General features: G+C 49.5%; 1 protein-coding gene and 1 pseudogene across 7 annotated transcripts in view; both read right to left on the bottom strand.

The window, feature by feature from the left end:
* Positions 1–349: 349 nt before the first annotated feature.
* On the bottom strand, positions 350–4540 carry LOC119473941 (annotated as a pseudogene).
* Positions 4541–4921: 381 nt separating this feature from the next.
* The window catches only part of PTCH1 (patched 1), a 70785-nt gene continuing 57595 nt past the window's right edge, over positions 4922–18111 (bottom strand). For 6 of the 7 annotated variants that reach the window (XM_037745246.1, XM_017547202.2, XM_037745245.1 and 3 more), the window contains 6 exons: positions 17392–17529; positions 14614–14756; positions 11281–11380; positions 10512–10766; positions 8332–8882; positions 4922–7868 (listed from right to left, as the gene is read on the bottom strand). In XM_037745246.1, coding sequence (XP_037601174.1) covers positions 8334–8882; positions 10512–10766; positions 11281–11380; positions 14614–14756; positions 17392–17529 — 1185 coding nt within the window. In that variant the 3' untranslated portion in view covers positions 4922–7868; positions 8332–8333. Of the gene's footprint in view, positions 7869–8331; positions 8883–10511; positions 10767–11280; positions 11381–11562; positions 11579–14613; positions 14757–17391; positions 17530–18111 lie in introns of those variants that run through there. The other variant, XR_001830571.1, reaches the window with a different exon arrangement.

Raw genomic sequence — 18111 nt, 5'->3', positions numbered from 1 at the left:
AAACGGAGAGGTCTCCAACTGGCTTGATGATGCAGACACAGGGTGCGGGGCGGCGGGGAGGGGTTATGGTGCCTGACCGAGGAGGCCGACGGAGGAGGGAGCTCCGCCATGAGCCAGTCCCTGAGCTGTAATTCACAGTAAGAAGGCTCAGGTTGCAGGGGGAGGTCAAGGCTCAGAGAGGTTCTGGGGTGCCCAGGGGTTTCCCTGGGGTAGGTGGCAGCGGCCAAGATGCTCTCGAGCCAGTTTAGAGGCCAGGGCCCTTCCCAGCCGTCTGTCCCGTGGCCTAGCCGACACTCTCTTCATCTCACTTGGTGCTCTGGGTCCCTGTGACAGAGGCCCCAGGCCTTTCCTACAAGGCCTGGCCACGAGGGGAGGACAAAGACACCAGCTGGGGAGTCAGAGGAGAGGCGATTCGGGGGGCCACGGTCCTGCAGCCGCTGGAGGAGAAGAGCTGCTCATCCTCAGGGAAGAAGGTGGTGCTGTCCAGCACCGCCTGCACGACCTCATCGCTTGGCTCCAGGCGCAGCTGGGCCAGCTCGTTGGGCACGCAGTGCTGGACCCGGTGCCGCTGGAGCGGGCAGGCACCACTGCGTCCAGAAGGCGCTCCTCGTCCGTGATGCCCGCGCGCGAGAAGCCACGGAGCGGGCTGACCGGCTGCAGCGCCTGCAGAGGATGTGCTCGCGGTCCGGGCGGCTGCGCCAGCCTCCAGTGCCACCCGTGTCACTGATGAAGATGAAGATGGCTTTGCGATCGCGGTCCCGTATACAACCCTGGAGGAGCCCAGGAAAGGCCGCAGGACTTCCATCAGGCCTGGGGGCATCTGTCCGTCTCAGCGAAGAGGAAGAGGAAGAGGAAGCGGCCACGGGCAGTGAGGGGCCCTTGGACCGCCAGCTCTTAAGATCCTTTCGCAAAAGGTGCCCACGCGGCAGCACAGAGAGGGCAGGTCGTCCCAGGCGGCTGCCGCGGGAGACCGGCCCGAGCAGCCCGAGGAGCGAGCCCCAGGGCTGGCAGCTCGGCGTGGGGCAGCCAACCGCCTCGCCGGGGTTTTTTCTTCATAAAAGTAAAACAGGTTATTAGCTACCACCCCCCTTTCCACAGCAGTACAAGCTGTTGTCCATTTCTACATCGCGAGGTGGTGTTATTATCACTGATTCCTGCCTACTCTGTGGGAATTCCCTTTTGCGGGGACAAAAGGAACAGGGCCCTTCGGGTGAGAGGCTGTAGGGAGACCCAGTTTTGTCAAGATGGTGTTTGTCCTGAGAGGTGGTGCTGTGCACTTGGGTATTTCTGTGCTTGCTTTCTTCTTTGACTTTACTATTTGCCTTGTTGGTAGCTTACCTCACATTCCTGTATCCTCAGCCTCAAGCCCTGCGGATGGGAAGCAAATGAACGAAGACAACACTCTCCAGGAACATGGGATCCACCATGGACTCTTGAATACCTTGAGAATTAGAGGCGCTGATCGCCCAGCCGTTGAAAATTCGTGTGTGACTTCGTGTGTGACTTCTGACTCAAAGACGTAACTGCAGTAGCCTGCTGCAAACCAGAAGCTTTACCCATAATACTGCAACTAACATATGCTTTCTATATTACGTGTATTACATACTTATTATTATTATTATTTTTTTGAGTTGGAGTTTTGCTTGTGTTGCCCAGTCGGGAGTGCAATAGTGGGATCCTGGCTCACCAAAACCTCTGCCTCCTGGGTTCAAACAATTCTCCTGCCTCAGCCTCCCAAGTAGCTGGGATTACAGGCGTGTGCCACCACGCCCGGCTAATTTTGTATTTTTAGTAGAGATGAGGTTTCTCCATGTTGGTCAGGCTGGTCTTGAACTTCCAACCTCAGGTGATCTGCCCACCTTGGCCTCTCAAAGTGCTGGGATTACAGGAATGAGCCACCTTGCCTCGCCTTCATACTTGAAGCTAGATGAAAGAAAATTATGAAGAAACTCATAAGGAAGAGACACATATTTACTCTTCATTAGGTGAAACTGAAGCATCATAAAGGTCTTCATCCTCGTGGTCTCCACGTTGAGTAGCTGTGGAGGAGGAGGATGCGGGGAGGAGGAAGAGAAGGGGAAAAAGGAGGAGAAGGAAGGTGAGGGGGGGAGAAAAAGGAGAAAAAGGGAGGGGGCGGGGAGGAGGGAACAGGGGAATGGGGAGGAGTTGGTCTTGCTGTCTCAGGGTTGGCAGAGGGGGAAGAAAATGTGTGTATAGGTGGACCCATGTACTTCAAGCCCATGCTGTTCCAGGGTCACCTGTGAGACGAGCTCACATGATGGTGCTAGCGCTGTGCCTGTCGCTGTCTCTGCAGCGTGGCGCTGTTTGTGGGGCGGGGAGGCGGGGCTGGTTTGACTTATCCTCAGGGCAAACACCATCTTGACAAAATTGCTTCTCTCTACAGCCTCTCACCTGAAAGGCCCTGTTCCTTTTATCCCTGAAAAGGGAACTCCCCGAGTGGGCAGGAATCCGTGATACTCACACCACGCGTGGTGTACAAGCTGCACGCTTTCTGTATGCGCTTCCCATGTGCACCAAGTTCGATTTGGGTCATCTCTACAGTTCACCCTTCCTGAGGCCCACCGTGTTGCTAACAGGCCAGAATATGGAATTATTCTGGGCAGTGGTTGGAATTTCCTGGCAGGGAAGCTGTGCAGAAAATGGGGCCTGACATGCCTCCTCCGTCGAGACAGTGCAAAGGATTACACGGATTCATGTTCAAGGCATGTTCTCATTATGTGCAGCCGTCACTAAAAGTAATTAGAACTTGGCAGATATTCTTTTCGGATGATTAATAGACCATTTCCACTTCTCTTTTTGGGAGGTCAGTTACCAGTTACCAAAAATGAAACACCTGCCTTTACATCAACGTGCTGTTGCCAAAATGTAGCAGGATGCAGCTTTCACAAAGCTGTTAAATACATCTGTTGTGCCAAAAAAAAGGGGGCTCTATGTTTACCTAAGTCCTGAATAAATAGGGTGGATTTCGGGACACAACTCTGATTAAAAACTTCTCCCTAGGCCAACATGATTTAAAAAAAAAAACTAAGTTAGCTAGTTAGCTATGTGTCATTTATACAGAACAAAAACCGGATAGTAGCAAATGGTCATTTGGTGGTATTAAACATGTCTTGGGGAAAGCCTGTCCCCATCTGCATTCCAGTTAATGCGATCACTATTTTCCATACTCAGATTCAGGGAGAACATATTCTCTGTGGCTTAAATGAACCAAATTAGCCGTTATGTGTAGTATTAAGGAGGACGTTGTATTACCTGAACATCTTGTTCCTTGGCCAGAGTTTACTGTCCTGTCTCAAATGCCTCCCAAGAGGGGCCCAGTAAACACGATCCATTCCCATAGCAGCGCCCATTGTTTCTGTATGGGGAGTCCTTGTCATCTTCAAGATGGGAACCCTGAGGCAGAGTCAGTGGCTGAACTGGGGTTCAGAGTGGGGTCCTCAGGACGGGGCTGTCCGATTCTCACTCAGATGGCTCCTGCCAGCCACTGAGGTCCAGACCTTGTCACGAGCATTACTGCTGTCACCCTTCAGAAGTTTTCAAGGGACATTTATGTCTTTAATTTACAGATGAGGACACACAAGCTCTGGGGTTTCAAGCGACTTGCCAAACCAGTCAAGTGGGTGATGGGAAGGGTGGAAGTGGGGTCTGGCCTGGTGTGGCTCTCCCCCTTCTCTCGGAATGGAACCCACATTCTCCACCCAGGTCTAAAAAGGGAATTCCTGACTCTGCACTCCCAGACGTGAGAGCCAAGCTCCCGGCCTGGGCTCACCCACGGAGGAACCCACAGCAGAGTCAGTGTTTTGCGGAGGGACCACACAGCGGAGTTGGTATCTCTGTGCCGTTTCCAGATCCAGCCCACACTGGCCCAGGAGCTGAAGCCAAATTATAGAACCCAGCCACACTCAGCTGGAAGGAATTTCGGGATGGCCTCTGCTGGTGCAACACAGCCACCAGGACAGCTTGTTAAAGCACAGATTCCCGGGCCTCACTCCGAGATTCTGATTTAGTAGGTCTGGGGTGGTGTTGGATTCGGTTTTCTTAGCAAGCTTCCAAGGCAGGCTGATTCACGGACCACATTTGAGTAGCACTGGCCTATGTCACCTTGTCTGAAGACGGACTGACAGGTGTCTTAGGGCCAGATAGTATCTTAGTCTCTGCAGACCAGAGTCTGTGTTGCAGCTACTGAACTCTGCTGTCGCAGCAGAAGAGCAGCCACCAACAGTATGTGTGGCAATCACCTCGGCTGTCCCCTCATAAACCTGTGCAACAGGACGTGGCTGGCTGGCTGTGGTTCGCTGACCCCTCTGCAGCTCGCCCATGCACATGGCAAAGTGGGCCTTGAGTTCAGACCCACCACTTCTTGCTTGCACAGCTATAACATGGGCGTGATATTCCTGGTCATATTTTTCTCCAAGCCTATGATGAAATCATTGCTTACCAGTTCTGTATCAGGTTCAATCAGTTCCATATGATGACTGATACTGTTTAGAAGCATGACAGCTGCACTGATGAGAATCATCTTTGAATTTGGCTTTATTGATGCTCCCTCATTATTAGGCACCACATAAGGGAAATCAATATGCTAAGAGAGATGACAGGACTAATTTTGAAGGTTACTTTAGGAAGTTTCTTGCTTGAGAATGCGAAAATAGGGTGGAGTGATAAGAAATTACTTAATGGGTACAATGCACACTATTTGGGTGATACATCCATGTAACAGAACGACGCTTGCACCCACTATTTATACAAAACAAAAAGGAGAAACACCTAAAACTCTATTAGAACAAAAAGGAAGTATCACAAGGTCAGCAAGATGAAACCACAGTTTATGATGGCTCCAAGCACTAACCTAGCCTTTCCCAAGTATTTTAAAGAAAAAAGCATTCTACAAACAAAGATATAACCAACAAGTTATATTATTTTTTATTCATGTTAGAATTTCTATCAGTGTTTGAACATTAATATTTAGAGAGTTTGTACATTTTCACCTTCCAAGGTTTGCAATGAGAAGCATGCTAGGTCACCAGTGGTAACTAATGAACACGTCACAGTCACATGAATATCCACTCTGCTCTCACCCCTCTCTTAACACTGTTAAACATTTTCTTTCCTTGCTGCAATTTACAATGAAAACTGTGCCCCACTCATGTCTCAGCAAAGTTCCGGACATTATGGATTCATCACATATAAATTCTTTAAAAATATACTTCTGTCAAAAGACTTGATAACTACTATGTACACTACAAAAATAAATCTTCATATAAATAAATTATATGGCATACTTTTATCTTTGTAATTGAAATGACACAAACTCATTTCCATCAAAATTGGCAATGAGACCCAGTTTGAATATTTATTTCCTTTAAACTCCTTACCCTAAAACCTACCATGAGTCTTTAATGTAAATGTTATATACTCTGAACTATTTAACATTAGTAAGCACTCTATACAAATAAAAATTCTGTCCAAAAGTAAAACATAGCTGTAATGTTTCCAATAGAAATAAAATCCCTGCATTTTTTTTTGTTATAAACTGGCATGACAAATACTGTAGAGGAAAACATTCTTATGACACAAAATTATAAATATCAGCAAAATTCTTTTTTTTAAAAAAAATTAAAACATCCAAATGAACAAACAGGACAAAGTAAAACTATTAAAAGAGAGAGAGAGAGAGAGAGAGAGAGAGAGAGAAATTCTAATTCCCTGCCAGCGCTCCAGTTCTCCCTTTGCCAATGTGACTATCAGAGAAAGTTCTACACCGTGCAGAACTCAGGGGCCACACAGGCTCCGGTGCACCACGAGCTGGGCTCAGGAAGGGAGGGCACGCCGGGAGCCAGAAGGAAGTCGACTTCAGAATTTTGCATCATCCCTCTTCCACGGAGGACATGTTTTCTGAGCAGAGATGGGTGTTAAGTTGGCAGACTGTGTGTGCGACAGAGAGGCACCACGACAGCAACAGGGTGGTGGCCAGGGTCCCCGGCAGAGTCACACACATGTACACCTGGCAGCCACAAGCAGCTCCCAATCAGCATCTTAGAGTTTTGTGGTGAGTATCAGGGTTTGAGGTGACTACACTGTGGGTGTTCCTGGGAGCCCATGTCCTTCTGTTAAGGTTTCCCACATAATTTAAGAGGGAATAACAGGAGCTGCCACTTGTGAGCACCTCACAGTTTAGGCTCCAGCCCTGCAGGAACCCTGCCCTTTCCTCTGACTTCTTATCTGTAACAAGGCGCTGGTATTGATTTGGATGGGGAGCTGACACTGGGTGCTTCCCTGACATTTGCTGGTCTCTGGCTAAGAGGTGAGGGACCCCACACCTCAGAGCAGAAGAAGAGAACCAGTACAGAAGCAACTTTTAAAAACTGTGCCTGGTTGGGAGACCTGCCCCTGCCAACATCCTTCAGTGGGTATGTCCATCCTCTCGCTCTCCCACATCACACTGAAAGGGCACTAATGACGGGAGGATGGAGGCAGTGTTCGGATCTACTTAGGAAGTGTGTGTGAAGAATCCCTCTGGAGGTCATATCCTATATAACACCTGCCCCCGTACCACCACAATGCATGCTCACCGTTTTTTTAAAGATACAAACAGATCCAGAAAGCCTCAACCAGTGGCTCCATATAAGAAAGGGGGTTTAAACTCCAGGGGCTCCAAACATCATTTCTGGGTTGACTGTGGCCCAAGAATTAGCCGAACAAGTTTCTCTACCTGTGAGAGGGCCACGTCCACTCTGGAATTTGGGGGTGTTGGGGGACGGGTCATGTGTGTGTTGGTCGTGAGAGGGGCTCAACGCTGCATGCTTTTTAGAGTATAGTCTCATGGCCCAGCCAAGGCTCTCCACTAGGCATGTCACCCAATTCTCTAACACCCACGATGATGAACTGATGTGAGCCCCATGCCCTGAGGTTCCAGCATCCATCACAATGATCCATGAGAAGGAGCTTATTCTCCTGAAGCACAAATTGGGGTCCTGGATGGCAGCCAGTGATCGTAAGAGACCCTGTGGATACGAGGAGAGTCTTGCTTTTGCTGGGCAGATTGGAAAGGACTGGGCAGATGTTTAGGGCCAGCCCTCACCAGCACAAAGTAATACAAAAATATCCTGATGCTTCCAGTCTGACTAGGTCAGAGCCTACTAAGGGTTACAGACAGTACAGAGAAACAAAACAAGACAAAAAAAAATCACAGTACAGTACATGGTGAAGTCACACACGTGTTCGCACACACGTGTTCGCACACACAGCCAAACGAGAGGACCGCACTCAACTACACCTAGAGAAGCCACCGGGATTAACGTGCTTTCTTCATATCTGCTCATTAAACAAAAAGTTATCACGCATAGCGTGTTTGAAAGTTAACAGTAACATTTCATTCTACCACAGGGTTGTGATATGCAAATTTAAAATATTTTAAACAAAAACCTTTACAAAATAATCCTATTACATAAGCAATATTTGCATAGAATTATACAAGTAAATTATACAATATTTAAGCAGCAGCAACATATGCTGAAATTTAAGACTGACGAAGCTTGGTTGTGGCACAGAGCCCAACGCACAAATACGGAGAGGCCCCACTGCGGCCTCCGCACTCTGGGGCAGGGGTGGAGAAGCCCCAGATCATACTACATTACACCCTTCCTTCCTATATTACACATGTGTACACCTCTTAAATATTTATAGAAATATTTTACAAAATAATACAATCGGTTACAGTAACAATGAACTGCTATCCTGGCGCAGGGCGTCTTCCGGAACTCCAAGCAGTTCTCTTCAAGCAGTACTGGAAACAGGTGGGGGCGGGGGGTTTCCAATCTTTGGCCTCTTTGCTTCAGAATCACCCTTTAAAAAGAAACAAAAAAGGAAGCTGAACTAAGAGGTGTGCGGATCCATATTAATAAAGCACAAAAGCAGGCAGCAGTGATCTTGGGTGTGGGCCTGAGGATCCCGGGGGGCTGCTTGTGATCTCTCCCTTCATCTGGGGGCTGCTTACACAGACGCGTTCCCATGGGACCAAGAAAGACTGGCAAATAGGTAAAGGGCGGTGCTGCTCTGTCCTTGTGGTGCTGCACCGACCCTCTGCAGGTCAGCAGCGGGGGAAGAGACCCAGTGTGGGGCTGGACTGGCTCCCCAAGGAGACAAAGCTTGAACATGTCAGCTCTGCCCTGGGATAAAAGGTCACTGGGGTCCAGCACAGGATGGGCCTGAGCGCTGGGGCCCCCTCAGGGATGCCGAGAACCCCAGGAGAGCCTTGCCTCCTCTCCGCCTGGCTCTGGGTCCCTCAGCTGCCCACACCGGTGGCACGCACCTCAGTTGGAGCTGCTTCCCCGGGGCCTCTCCTCACACTCCACGTCCTGCAGCTCAATGACTTCCACCTTTGAATCCCTCCTCTCACGCCGGACGTGGAAAGGCACGTGGGGGTCCTCGAACAGGCCGTGGTCAGTCTCAGGGTAGCCTTCGTAGCCCGGGCAGAGCCCCCCTCGGGGGTTCCGCCCAGGCCCAGGGACAGGCGGCGGGTGCACGGCGACAGTCACGGAGGCAGAAGCTGTCACAGTGGTGATGGGCTGGCAGTAGCCGGGCACGGAGCTGCCCATGGCAGTGGACGCTGGGTTCCGAGGGTTGTGAGAGCGGGTCCCGCGGGGGCCCCAGCGGTCCCTATTGCCAGGGCCAGAATGCCCTTCAGTAGAAATTTCAAAAGCGTCTCTGCGCGGTCTATAGGGGGGTGGCCACAAGCCTTCTCTGGGGGGGTTCCTGCGGGGCTGCTGGCCTTGCCGTCCGGGAGGCAGGGACCCTGAGTCCAGGTGGGGTTGCTGTCGTGGGTTCGAGGGTGGGTGATGCCTGGATTCGGGAGGGACCACCTGCAGAGGGTGAGGGTGGGTTAGAAGGGTGGGCAGGGTGCTGCCTTAGGCTGGGCATGGGCCCCTGCAGCTCCCACACCTCCCTCCAAAGGCTCAGTCAATCCTGGGAACCAGAGGGGGCCTTCGACCCACAGAAGAAAAGCCCATCCTTCTACCAGCCTCCAGGACCCGGCAGAGGAGTGCCTTGTTTGAATCCTGGTTCCAGGCTTTCTCTGACGCAGCTGGCTGGGCGCTGCTGCTGCTATCCACGAATGTGGGCTGTGGTCAGAGCATCCAAGCTGCTGCCCCCCACGACCTACTCCCCACCCTGCTCAGTCCTGCAGGTCCCGAGCTGCCCTTCTCCTGAAGCTGCCAACTGTGCGGCCCTGGCTGGCCTGAGTGCAGGACACGAGCAGAACCGCCTCTGCCTACTCTGGCAAACAGTAGACATGTGGCTGCTTATGTTTAAATGAACTAAAATTCAAAATCCGGCTCCTTGGTAGCCCCGGCCACATTTCTAGTGCTCCACAGCCACGTGTGGCCGGTGGCTCCCGTCCTGGAGAGCCGAGAGGGCATTTTCATCACCGCAGAGGGCTGTGGTGGGTAGCCCGCTCCATCTCATTGTTAGGAATCTGGTCTCTGCGTCTCTATACAAAGCACAGAGCAACACAGTGGCCACATCAATCAAAAGGACCGTGACCAACTTCAAAGTCGTTCAGCTTGTACCTATTTTTAGGCTCCCGCTGAACAAAACCAGATTCACACTGCAGCTCAGCGGGCGTCGTCACGGGGGGCAGGAGGAGGACAATTTAGGTTATTTGGTTGGCCTTTCTCTCTTTCACGGAAGGGCTGCTCTGGCCTGGGACTGGAATACCCATTTCCTGGAGGGACGGCAGGGGGCCCTCAGTGGAGCAACATGAGCCTCAGAGCCTTCCTTGAGTTTTTGGTGCTGAGCTCCTGGCCTGGGGGGCTGAGCCTATCCCAGGAGCACAGGGCGGAGGAAAGGACCCAGGCCCTTGGAGCCTCCGACGAGGGGCTCCCAGGCTCCTGGTGACCTCATGAATCACCAAAGGCTAAGAAATAAGGGGTGGGTCTCGGCCTCTCTGCTCCTTCCTGCCACCTGGAACAAGAGCTGGGAGCCACAAAAGCTATGGTAAAGTATTTAGACGATAATAATTAATGTTGCATCAAGGGCAATGAAACCTAACAGGAATGAGAGAAGAAAAAAATCTTGCCTCTGTTGGCAATAAAAATACCACTACAGTTTTAGAAAATGTCACTCTTAAATAACATGCACCTTAAGAAAAAAAAAAGGCAAGGAATGCTTTATCTCTGGCCTTTCAAGCCCAAACTGTTCTCACCCCGGACAAGACAGATGCCATTGCTTTGCACAGTGACATTACCGGCCCCTGCCCCCTACCCCTTGATTTTCATCTCTTATAACATCAAACCACAGGAAGACAGCATTTTTAGAGCTGAAAAAGGGTGAAATATTGGCCATTTCCTATGATTTGACCTAGCTTGTACTTTATCTCTGTATCCACCTGCCTGTGTGACATGCTGCTTACAGTAGGCAGGAACCCCACTGGACCACCAGGCCCACTACCATGGGTGGGAAGATCCCTCCCCCTGTTCCTCGGGGTCACTTACAGTAGAGTGGGCAAAGACGGGGTTTTCTGTGGCTTCCACGATCACTTGGTGGGCAGGGCCTCCCACGCCCGGCTGGGCCTCGTAGTGCCGAAGCTCCTCACTGAGGCCTGACACTGTTGTCTGGGAGCTGTACTCTGAGTCGGAGGAATCAGACCCACTGTGCATGGGGCCGGGGGGCATGGCGAACCGGACCACGCTGGGGGGTGGCTCAGGGGAGGGTGTGGGCAGGCGGTTCAAGCCGTTGGCTGGAGACACCTATTTGAGGGGATTCCACGTTAAAAGTGTTCTTGTTCATTTACCTGCTGGCCACACTCAAAGTTCAAAGCACGGTATTATTCAGGGGCCTCTGTCACCTGCCCTGGGACCCTGCGCACTGGGCCGCATTAACCTACTTTCTCTACCACCTGGGACCCTGAGGTCCTGCAGCTGGAGCAGAAGAACTGCCCTCTGCTACACACTGGAAAGGAGGGATGTGTACTTTTTACCCTTGTGAAGTCCAGTTGTACATCTCAAGGGGAAAGTCTTCTCTTACTGTATATAAATCTGTGAGACTCAGGCTGTCAATCAGGTGATTTAGAGAAACAAAACCAAACCAGCCCTATATCCTTCAAGGCTAGTGCAATGAAGAGGAAAAAAGCCATCACTTTGAGATGTTGACTGAAAAACAATCAGCAGGTGGGGATGCACCTAAGTGTCTAAATGAAGACTGGCACGGGAAACACGGCATTCAGCTGGCCTACACGTGGGACATCCCTGTGTCATTACTGACCTCAGGATACGGTCCAAAGAAAGACAAAAGCACGGGAAGCAAAACCAGCCCATTGAGAACGCCGAGGATGGTGAGGATCGTCAGCACAGCGAAGAAATACCTGCGGGATCCAGAGGAGACAGGAACACGCGCTGTGGCAGGGTAGATCGCGCCACCCTCCGTGTGCCAGGCACGGCAGCACGGCAACGCCAGAAATTAACAAAACCCACCCCACTGAAAAGGCTGTTATCCAACTGCAGTTCACATTCAACACAAGGTGCGTTTTTGTTTTTGTTTCTTTACCTTATGACTCTGAGGACTACATTCCACAACCCAAAGTGTTAGTTCGTGAAGGGAAGAAAAAAAAATTAGTCTGTTAATTTGCTGAACTCTGATGGCATGTAATGTTATTTATGAGTGTGTTACACAAACACAAAAATATGGAATGTGAGCTGAATGGCAGGGCAGACTGAAAGCACAAACACAATGCCGAGGGGCCCCGTTCAGGAAAACCCAGCAGAAGCAAACAAATGAAGTGAAGGGTGTAGAATTTAAACAATTTAGCCCAGGAGGAAAAGCAGCCCACTTCTGCAGGCTGCTAATCCACTGTGAAATGCTTCTGCATCTTACGGCAGAATCTCTAATTAAGTCTCTAGCGTATCAGGTAAGGCTTTCCCTGGGCTTTCATTAATCACAACTTTCTGCCTAGAATTCTGTGAGTTCCAGTTTTACCAAATAGCTCCAATTGCGACCTTTTTAGAACACAGGAACCAGCTTTCTGCAAAGAAAATGCTGCCCATTCTGTGGGAGCTGGGGCATTGTGCTGGGTGAGGGCGCTCCACAATGGCGGGGCTGCTCTGCGGGCCAATCTTTTGTTGAACAATTTAGCATCTCTGAATACTCTTGTTTTGCGTCAGCCAATTCAAACATAAAGGCCGCAGCACCATGGCAGTGGAGGAGAGTGCACAAGTAGTTCTGCTTTCCCACCATTGAGGGCTAAGGTCTGGAATCCTTCATGAATACCAAGGTAAACCTGTCAGCCAGGGACAGCCTCTGGCGGACACTCTGCATGGCTGGAGGGCACAGACTCCACGCAGGGATGGGTCTCTGGAACTAATGATTTCTAGGGCAACTTTGATGGAAGTGGGCTGTGGTGGGGGAGAGGCTCAGGATGTTCTGGGAAGAGGGAGAGCAAGGTATCTGTTAATGGCCCTCTGGTTCATAAAATGCAACAGGCAGCCAATGCTGCCATGTCTATATATGTTTTGACATCAGATGAAAGAGGAGAGAATCCCTATAAAAATACAGATACCTCGCAGCTATTGTAAACACTAGAAATTTCTCAGCTGCATTAGTAAAAACCAAGCAGCCAACGTCTTGCTCTAATGTAAACTGCTGGAACTTTCGGCTGGGGCGGATAGCAGCAGCAGCATCAAGACATTTGCATCCCATCCATCTAGCTGAAGCGTAAACAGACCAATTAGATTTTTGACGGCTTAGCATATACAGTGTCGCTCATTTATTTGACCTCAGCGAGGCCTTTATCAGGTTGATCCATCCTGTTCTAGGAAATGGGAAGCCCTTTTAAGTGCTTGAAAGAGGAACCCTGATACTTCTGGACGGAAACAACCCTGGGTGACAGAAGCGCGCTGGGATTCTGGCCGCCAGGTTCCCAGCTGGGGGATCTAATTCGGGCTACGTTTCCTCACAAGCCTCAGCCCCACAAGGCTGAGCGGGACTCTCCTCTAACTCACGAGATCCCAGCACACCCTGTATTTGCCCTGGTTTGGCCCGTGAACTCATCTCTCCCCCTAAAAGACCTTAAGCTACAGAGAGGGATATGGGGCTCCCCATTATTTGCTGTTGAGCAAATGGCACTGACAGGGTGCTTGTTATATTCGCATTAAACGAGAAAGTAAATATGCAAAAGAAACTTACTTGATATCGGGCTTTCGTATTATAGAGATAACTTGCTAGTGCTTGAAAAAGCGTATACCAAGAACAAAGGAAAAGCTAAGATCAAACTAAGAACTAAAATAAAACACAGACCAAAACATTTAACTAAGTTGGGCAACTATCTATTTGGTATCGGCAAACAGGAATTTAGGACCTGGCTTGTTGGCTTAGCAGTCGTCAGTGTTGAGAAGTCCAGCTCCACGGACGCTGCAGGGAGGTGGCTGGAGATGTCACCTCCCACCACCTGCCCTGGGAAATCTGCCCTGCACTGAAAGAGCCTCAGGTGATTCCTAAGCCCATCAGTGTGAGAAGCCCTGGTCTACAGCGATTCCACTTCCCCATTCACTCCATGCAAAAACTACAACAAGCAAGCTTGGCACTCATTCTAGGAAGGCGGCCTCCACGATGCCAAATTGCCCCGTGAGCTATGCCACAGGCCAACCAATGGACTCATCTTTTCCCCGTAATAAAACTTTGGCTAAAATTTAGCTGAAACCCTTTCGTTTTTACTTGAAGACAAGAAGCCCATTTTCTCTGGCGCGCGCACACACACACACACACACACACACACACACACACCTCTCAGTACTGAAGCGTGCCAAACAAACCAATCATTTCTCATATCTGGTTCTGCCCTGTCATGGTTCTAATCCTGGACTATGTTTTACTTGCTGGTGATTCTGGCTTTAGCTCTCCATAAGGTAGCCGAGTTCCATCCAAGAACAGCTACCTCACAAAGCCATGACGGCTGCTCAACGAAGCAAGGGGTTTCTTTCTCTGCAGTTCTCAATTTCTTTTCAAAAGGAAAACTCGCTGTTCTTTTATATTTCACTAAGTCATATTCTTAATTAAATCAACTGAAAATTACTTGCCTTGAGATCCAAACTAGGCTTAGATTCCCAAAAGCTGACACCAGAGTCCAATGCTAAACGCTTCCTAATTGTGGGGACTCGAACATGAAATCTGGGCACATCATTTTCACTTCTTAAAAGAATAACATCAGGTGACAATTTCAGGTATTTTTAAGTTTTCCTTTCTACAGTTTGAAAGAGATGAGGCATAGGTCAAATCTGGCATCTCTTTCTGCCAATGTTTCTAATCCGAGACACCAATAACGGGCTACCTATTGGGTGATCTGTGGCCTCAAGCTGCGAAGCTGTCTTTGCAGCCAGCCCCAAACCCCTCTGTCTTCTGTTTTGAAGATATTCCCCAAGACAGCTCTAGAAGAGAGCTTGTCTTTATACCTCTGAGTATCTCTAAGTTAAGAAGTTCAAAAGAAAGCGGTCGCAATGAAGAGATGCTGCAATCTACCAGATAGAGAAGGAAAAAAGCAACAAAGATCACCTGAGCTAACAACAATGATTTTTAAAACATATCTCCTTGCACACGCCTGCTTACCTGACAATGAAGTCGAACTCAGATCCCGCAAGCATGAGCACTCCCAGCAGAGTGGACACAGCGCCGTCCAGGACGGGTGCAAACATGTGCTCCAGGGCAAGCACAGCCCTGCGGTTCTTGTCGCCGATGGCCGTCAGAAAGGCCTGTGCAATGAGGATGTTCACAAGATCAGGTTCCTGGACGTCACATGGTAAATACTCAGCTCCTTCCTAAATGCTACAAGCTCTCCAACTGCTCACATCTTACAATTTTAGCTGCTAGAACGTGTAATCAGAGTAGCTCAACTGGCTACACCTAGACTTATACTAAGATGACCTCTTCGCGGCACTGCGTCATATTCAGTGTTGACATAAATCTTGAGCACAGTAAAACCAAAACTGTATAATAACGGGCAGAAATGTCCCCTTCTTTTCACTGCTGCTTGCCCTCAAGTTTCCTCCCTTAAATGATCTCACATCGCTCATACGTGAGACCTCTGACTCCCACAGCAACAGTACTCCGGCTAATGCACTGGATGGCCAAGAACTGTGTTCAGTGCCGCAACCGACCAGGTGCTCACACGCTTCCTCATGACCATGCAGAGGGGAGAGCTTCTGTCATGGTTTCAGGCTGTGTTTGCAGTACATCTAAGCACTATGAAAATACTGCAAGAAACACACAGGACTGTGCATTTGAATCAAGCCCTTTCTAACTGTGTGTGTGAACACATCCCTGCCTCTCCTGCAGTCCGAAAGCTCTCCTAGGCCAGAAAGGCAGTCGATACCAAATGGGAGCTTTGCGGAGTAAATTCTGGAAGATCTGACTGTTGGCCTGAACGTGTGACCCCTGCAGGAGTGTTGAACCTGACACAAGTTCTCTCTCAGAGGTTCAGGCTGCTCTGGGATATGCCGAGAGGAGAGGGCTGGGTGTCTTTGGCAGGATGTGTTCCTGTCCCTTACCTATCTGTGGAAGGATGGGAATGGTCATTCTCCTTAATAGATGAAAAAATTACACGCATACAAAGGCGTGCTAAGAGTTTTCATACTTTTCTCTGAAATAGGTTCTACTCTTTCAGAGTTGGTAAAGACAACTCAATATGGCTGCCTTTTGCTTTTGGGAGGAAGGCACTCGGGGGTTTTCAGCCTTGCTGCCTTGTGTCATATTTGGGCCATGAGGCCATAAGGGCCAAGTTGTGACTATCCTGTTGCACGCTGCTTCTATGTTCCCGAGGCAGCAAATGAATGGGAACCCACTGATTTCCTAAAGATGTTGATGAAAACACAGTCTTCTTCACAGCCTTACTCTACCATTTTACAAACCGTGAAAGAGCAGTGACTCTAAATGCAATTTCACATACAGGATCAGAATACTGAAAATGACCTGGGCTAGACAGAGGTCCTAGAGTTCAGAGACTGCAGTTAGCATTTCCGTGGTAAAAGTCTGCTTTGGGATACCCGCTTGCTATGCTAGTTTCCAAAAAAGGTGGTCTCCATTTGCATCAGAATAAAGTAACTTGTGGATTCTTAACTCACATGCAAATTTATCTCCCTTTTGAAGAACTGTATTGGAATTATGGGTTCCCTAAACTCTACATTGGCACACTGTTCTTTTTTAAAAAAATAGTCCCTCCTCCCAGCTCAAAGGAAAAATATGATTTGAGCAGGTTCAAAATTTAGAGAGTACTGTTTCTGTATTATTGGCTTTTTATTATACACTATGAAAAAATGGGATAACTTCAACAAAGCATTCCTTCCAAAACACAGAAAGTTTACAACCTCTCAATTGTGTAACCATAGCCCTGGAAAGACTGCAGAAGGCACAGGGCTGCAGCATGTGTGGAGACATGCTTGTGCCGTGTGCTGAGCCCATAGAGAATCCACGCTGGAGACTGCAAAAGCAACCTCGGAAGTGACAGGTCCCAGCCCAAGGCTAGGCTTCCCAGCTAAGGTATTCCACACGTCGGGATTGATTCAGTTAACACATTTCATTTATTTATTGAATGCCTACTGATAACCCCAAGTTCTTAGGCTGTAATCTGCAGATGGAACATAATTTACACAGTTGTGGGGTGTTAGACAATTCTTTGATAAATGTATACAACGGATTTATCTCTTGAATTAAAGATTCCTTCTGAAGTTTAATTACCTCCAACAAAGCATTCACAGGGCAAGGCATAAAAAAAGGGAGGGAAAAAAATGTCTGTTGAAAGTCTCACTGGTTCTCTTACTTTCTGCTGTCATGAATGTAGAGGCTGGGAGGTCTGGGGAGCTGGGAGGGCTGACGTGGCAGTGCCAGTTCCCTGGGGCTGAACACTGGCGCCTCCCTCCACTCCCAAGCCCAAGGGTACTTCCTCGGCTGCCAGCGCACCTCACTCTCAACGATGCCATCCCCAAGCCTGTGAGTGTGGTCTCATTTTACCCCCACTGTTCCTGTTGCTTTTAAAACTTTATGTATGCCCACCCCCATACTCACCACGCAACTTGTCTTATGTGACAACGTCAGGAATCGTGGGGGGTGATGATGACAGTCAACATCAGGTGAGCATGGTCCTCCCAGGCCCCTCCTGCCCACCAACCCTGCACTGCCTACGGCTGACAGGGCCGGCCACCATGCACCTTCCATACCCTTCGAGGGAAAGGAAGCCAGAAACCTTGCAGGTTCTCCTAGGGGGCCCCTGTGCCCTGAGACCTTTTCGCTACCACGCACAGGGAGAATGCCAAGGTTCCCACTTAGAGACAAACAGAGCCAGAGGAAACGGGTTGTTTTTCACAAACTTTTTGCTTCAAACGTCTCCCATACCAAAGCAACGTGAACGGTGAACTCCACTCCTATGCCTACAGAGGCGATCAGGATGACCACGGGCACAGCGCTGAGCTTGATTCCAATGAGGCCCATCATGCCGAAGAGCTCGACTGTCATCAGCGCCAGGACCATCACCTTGAGGAGGGACACAGTGGTCAGGGGGCGGGCACGTCACCCTCCAGGGCTGCCCACAAGGGAGGCCACCAGAGGGCTAAGGTGTCCTCCGTTCAGATCAAAACAATGAATGGACTGACTTGCTTTGACTCTGGACAGAGCCTTCCCTTCCTAATTCATCTTCCCGCTGGGGAGGGAGACTGTGTGGGACAGCTCATGTGTAAAGCTATAGAAGGCAAAGTTCTAATGCAAACTATTTTCCAAGATACCTTCTCCAGAGAGCAAAAACATACAGAACCATCCACGAGGAATCACGAACCTGGATGCATCACTGAGCGACGAATTTCACATAGTTTACAAGATCAATCGCTCCTTCCGCTTGGGTCTTAACCATCAGACACTAGCCGGGAACCCAACATTAAGTTTTTGGTTGCCTCACTCTCCATCCTAAAGAAAGCTGATAGGATGGGGTGACAAAAAGTTCTTGTGCGTGGAACTAGTTTTACTTTTGTGGGTGAACCTGCAGGCTAAGCGAAGATGATCTGGGGGCCAGGTAAGCAGGGAGGTTGTCTGACGTGTGTCAGGTTACAGGACCCCTGAAGA

This window comes from Cebus imitator, unplaced genomic scaffold (assembly GCF_001604975.1).
Source record: "Cebus imitator isolate Cc_AM_T3 unplaced genomic scaffold, Cebus_imitator-1.0 Scaffold196, whole genome shotgun sequence".
Taxonomy (NCBI): Eukaryota; Metazoa; Chordata; class Mammalia; order Primates; family Cebidae; genus Cebus; species Cebus imitator.
This window is presented reverse-complemented; position numbering and strand designations above follow the sequence as displayed.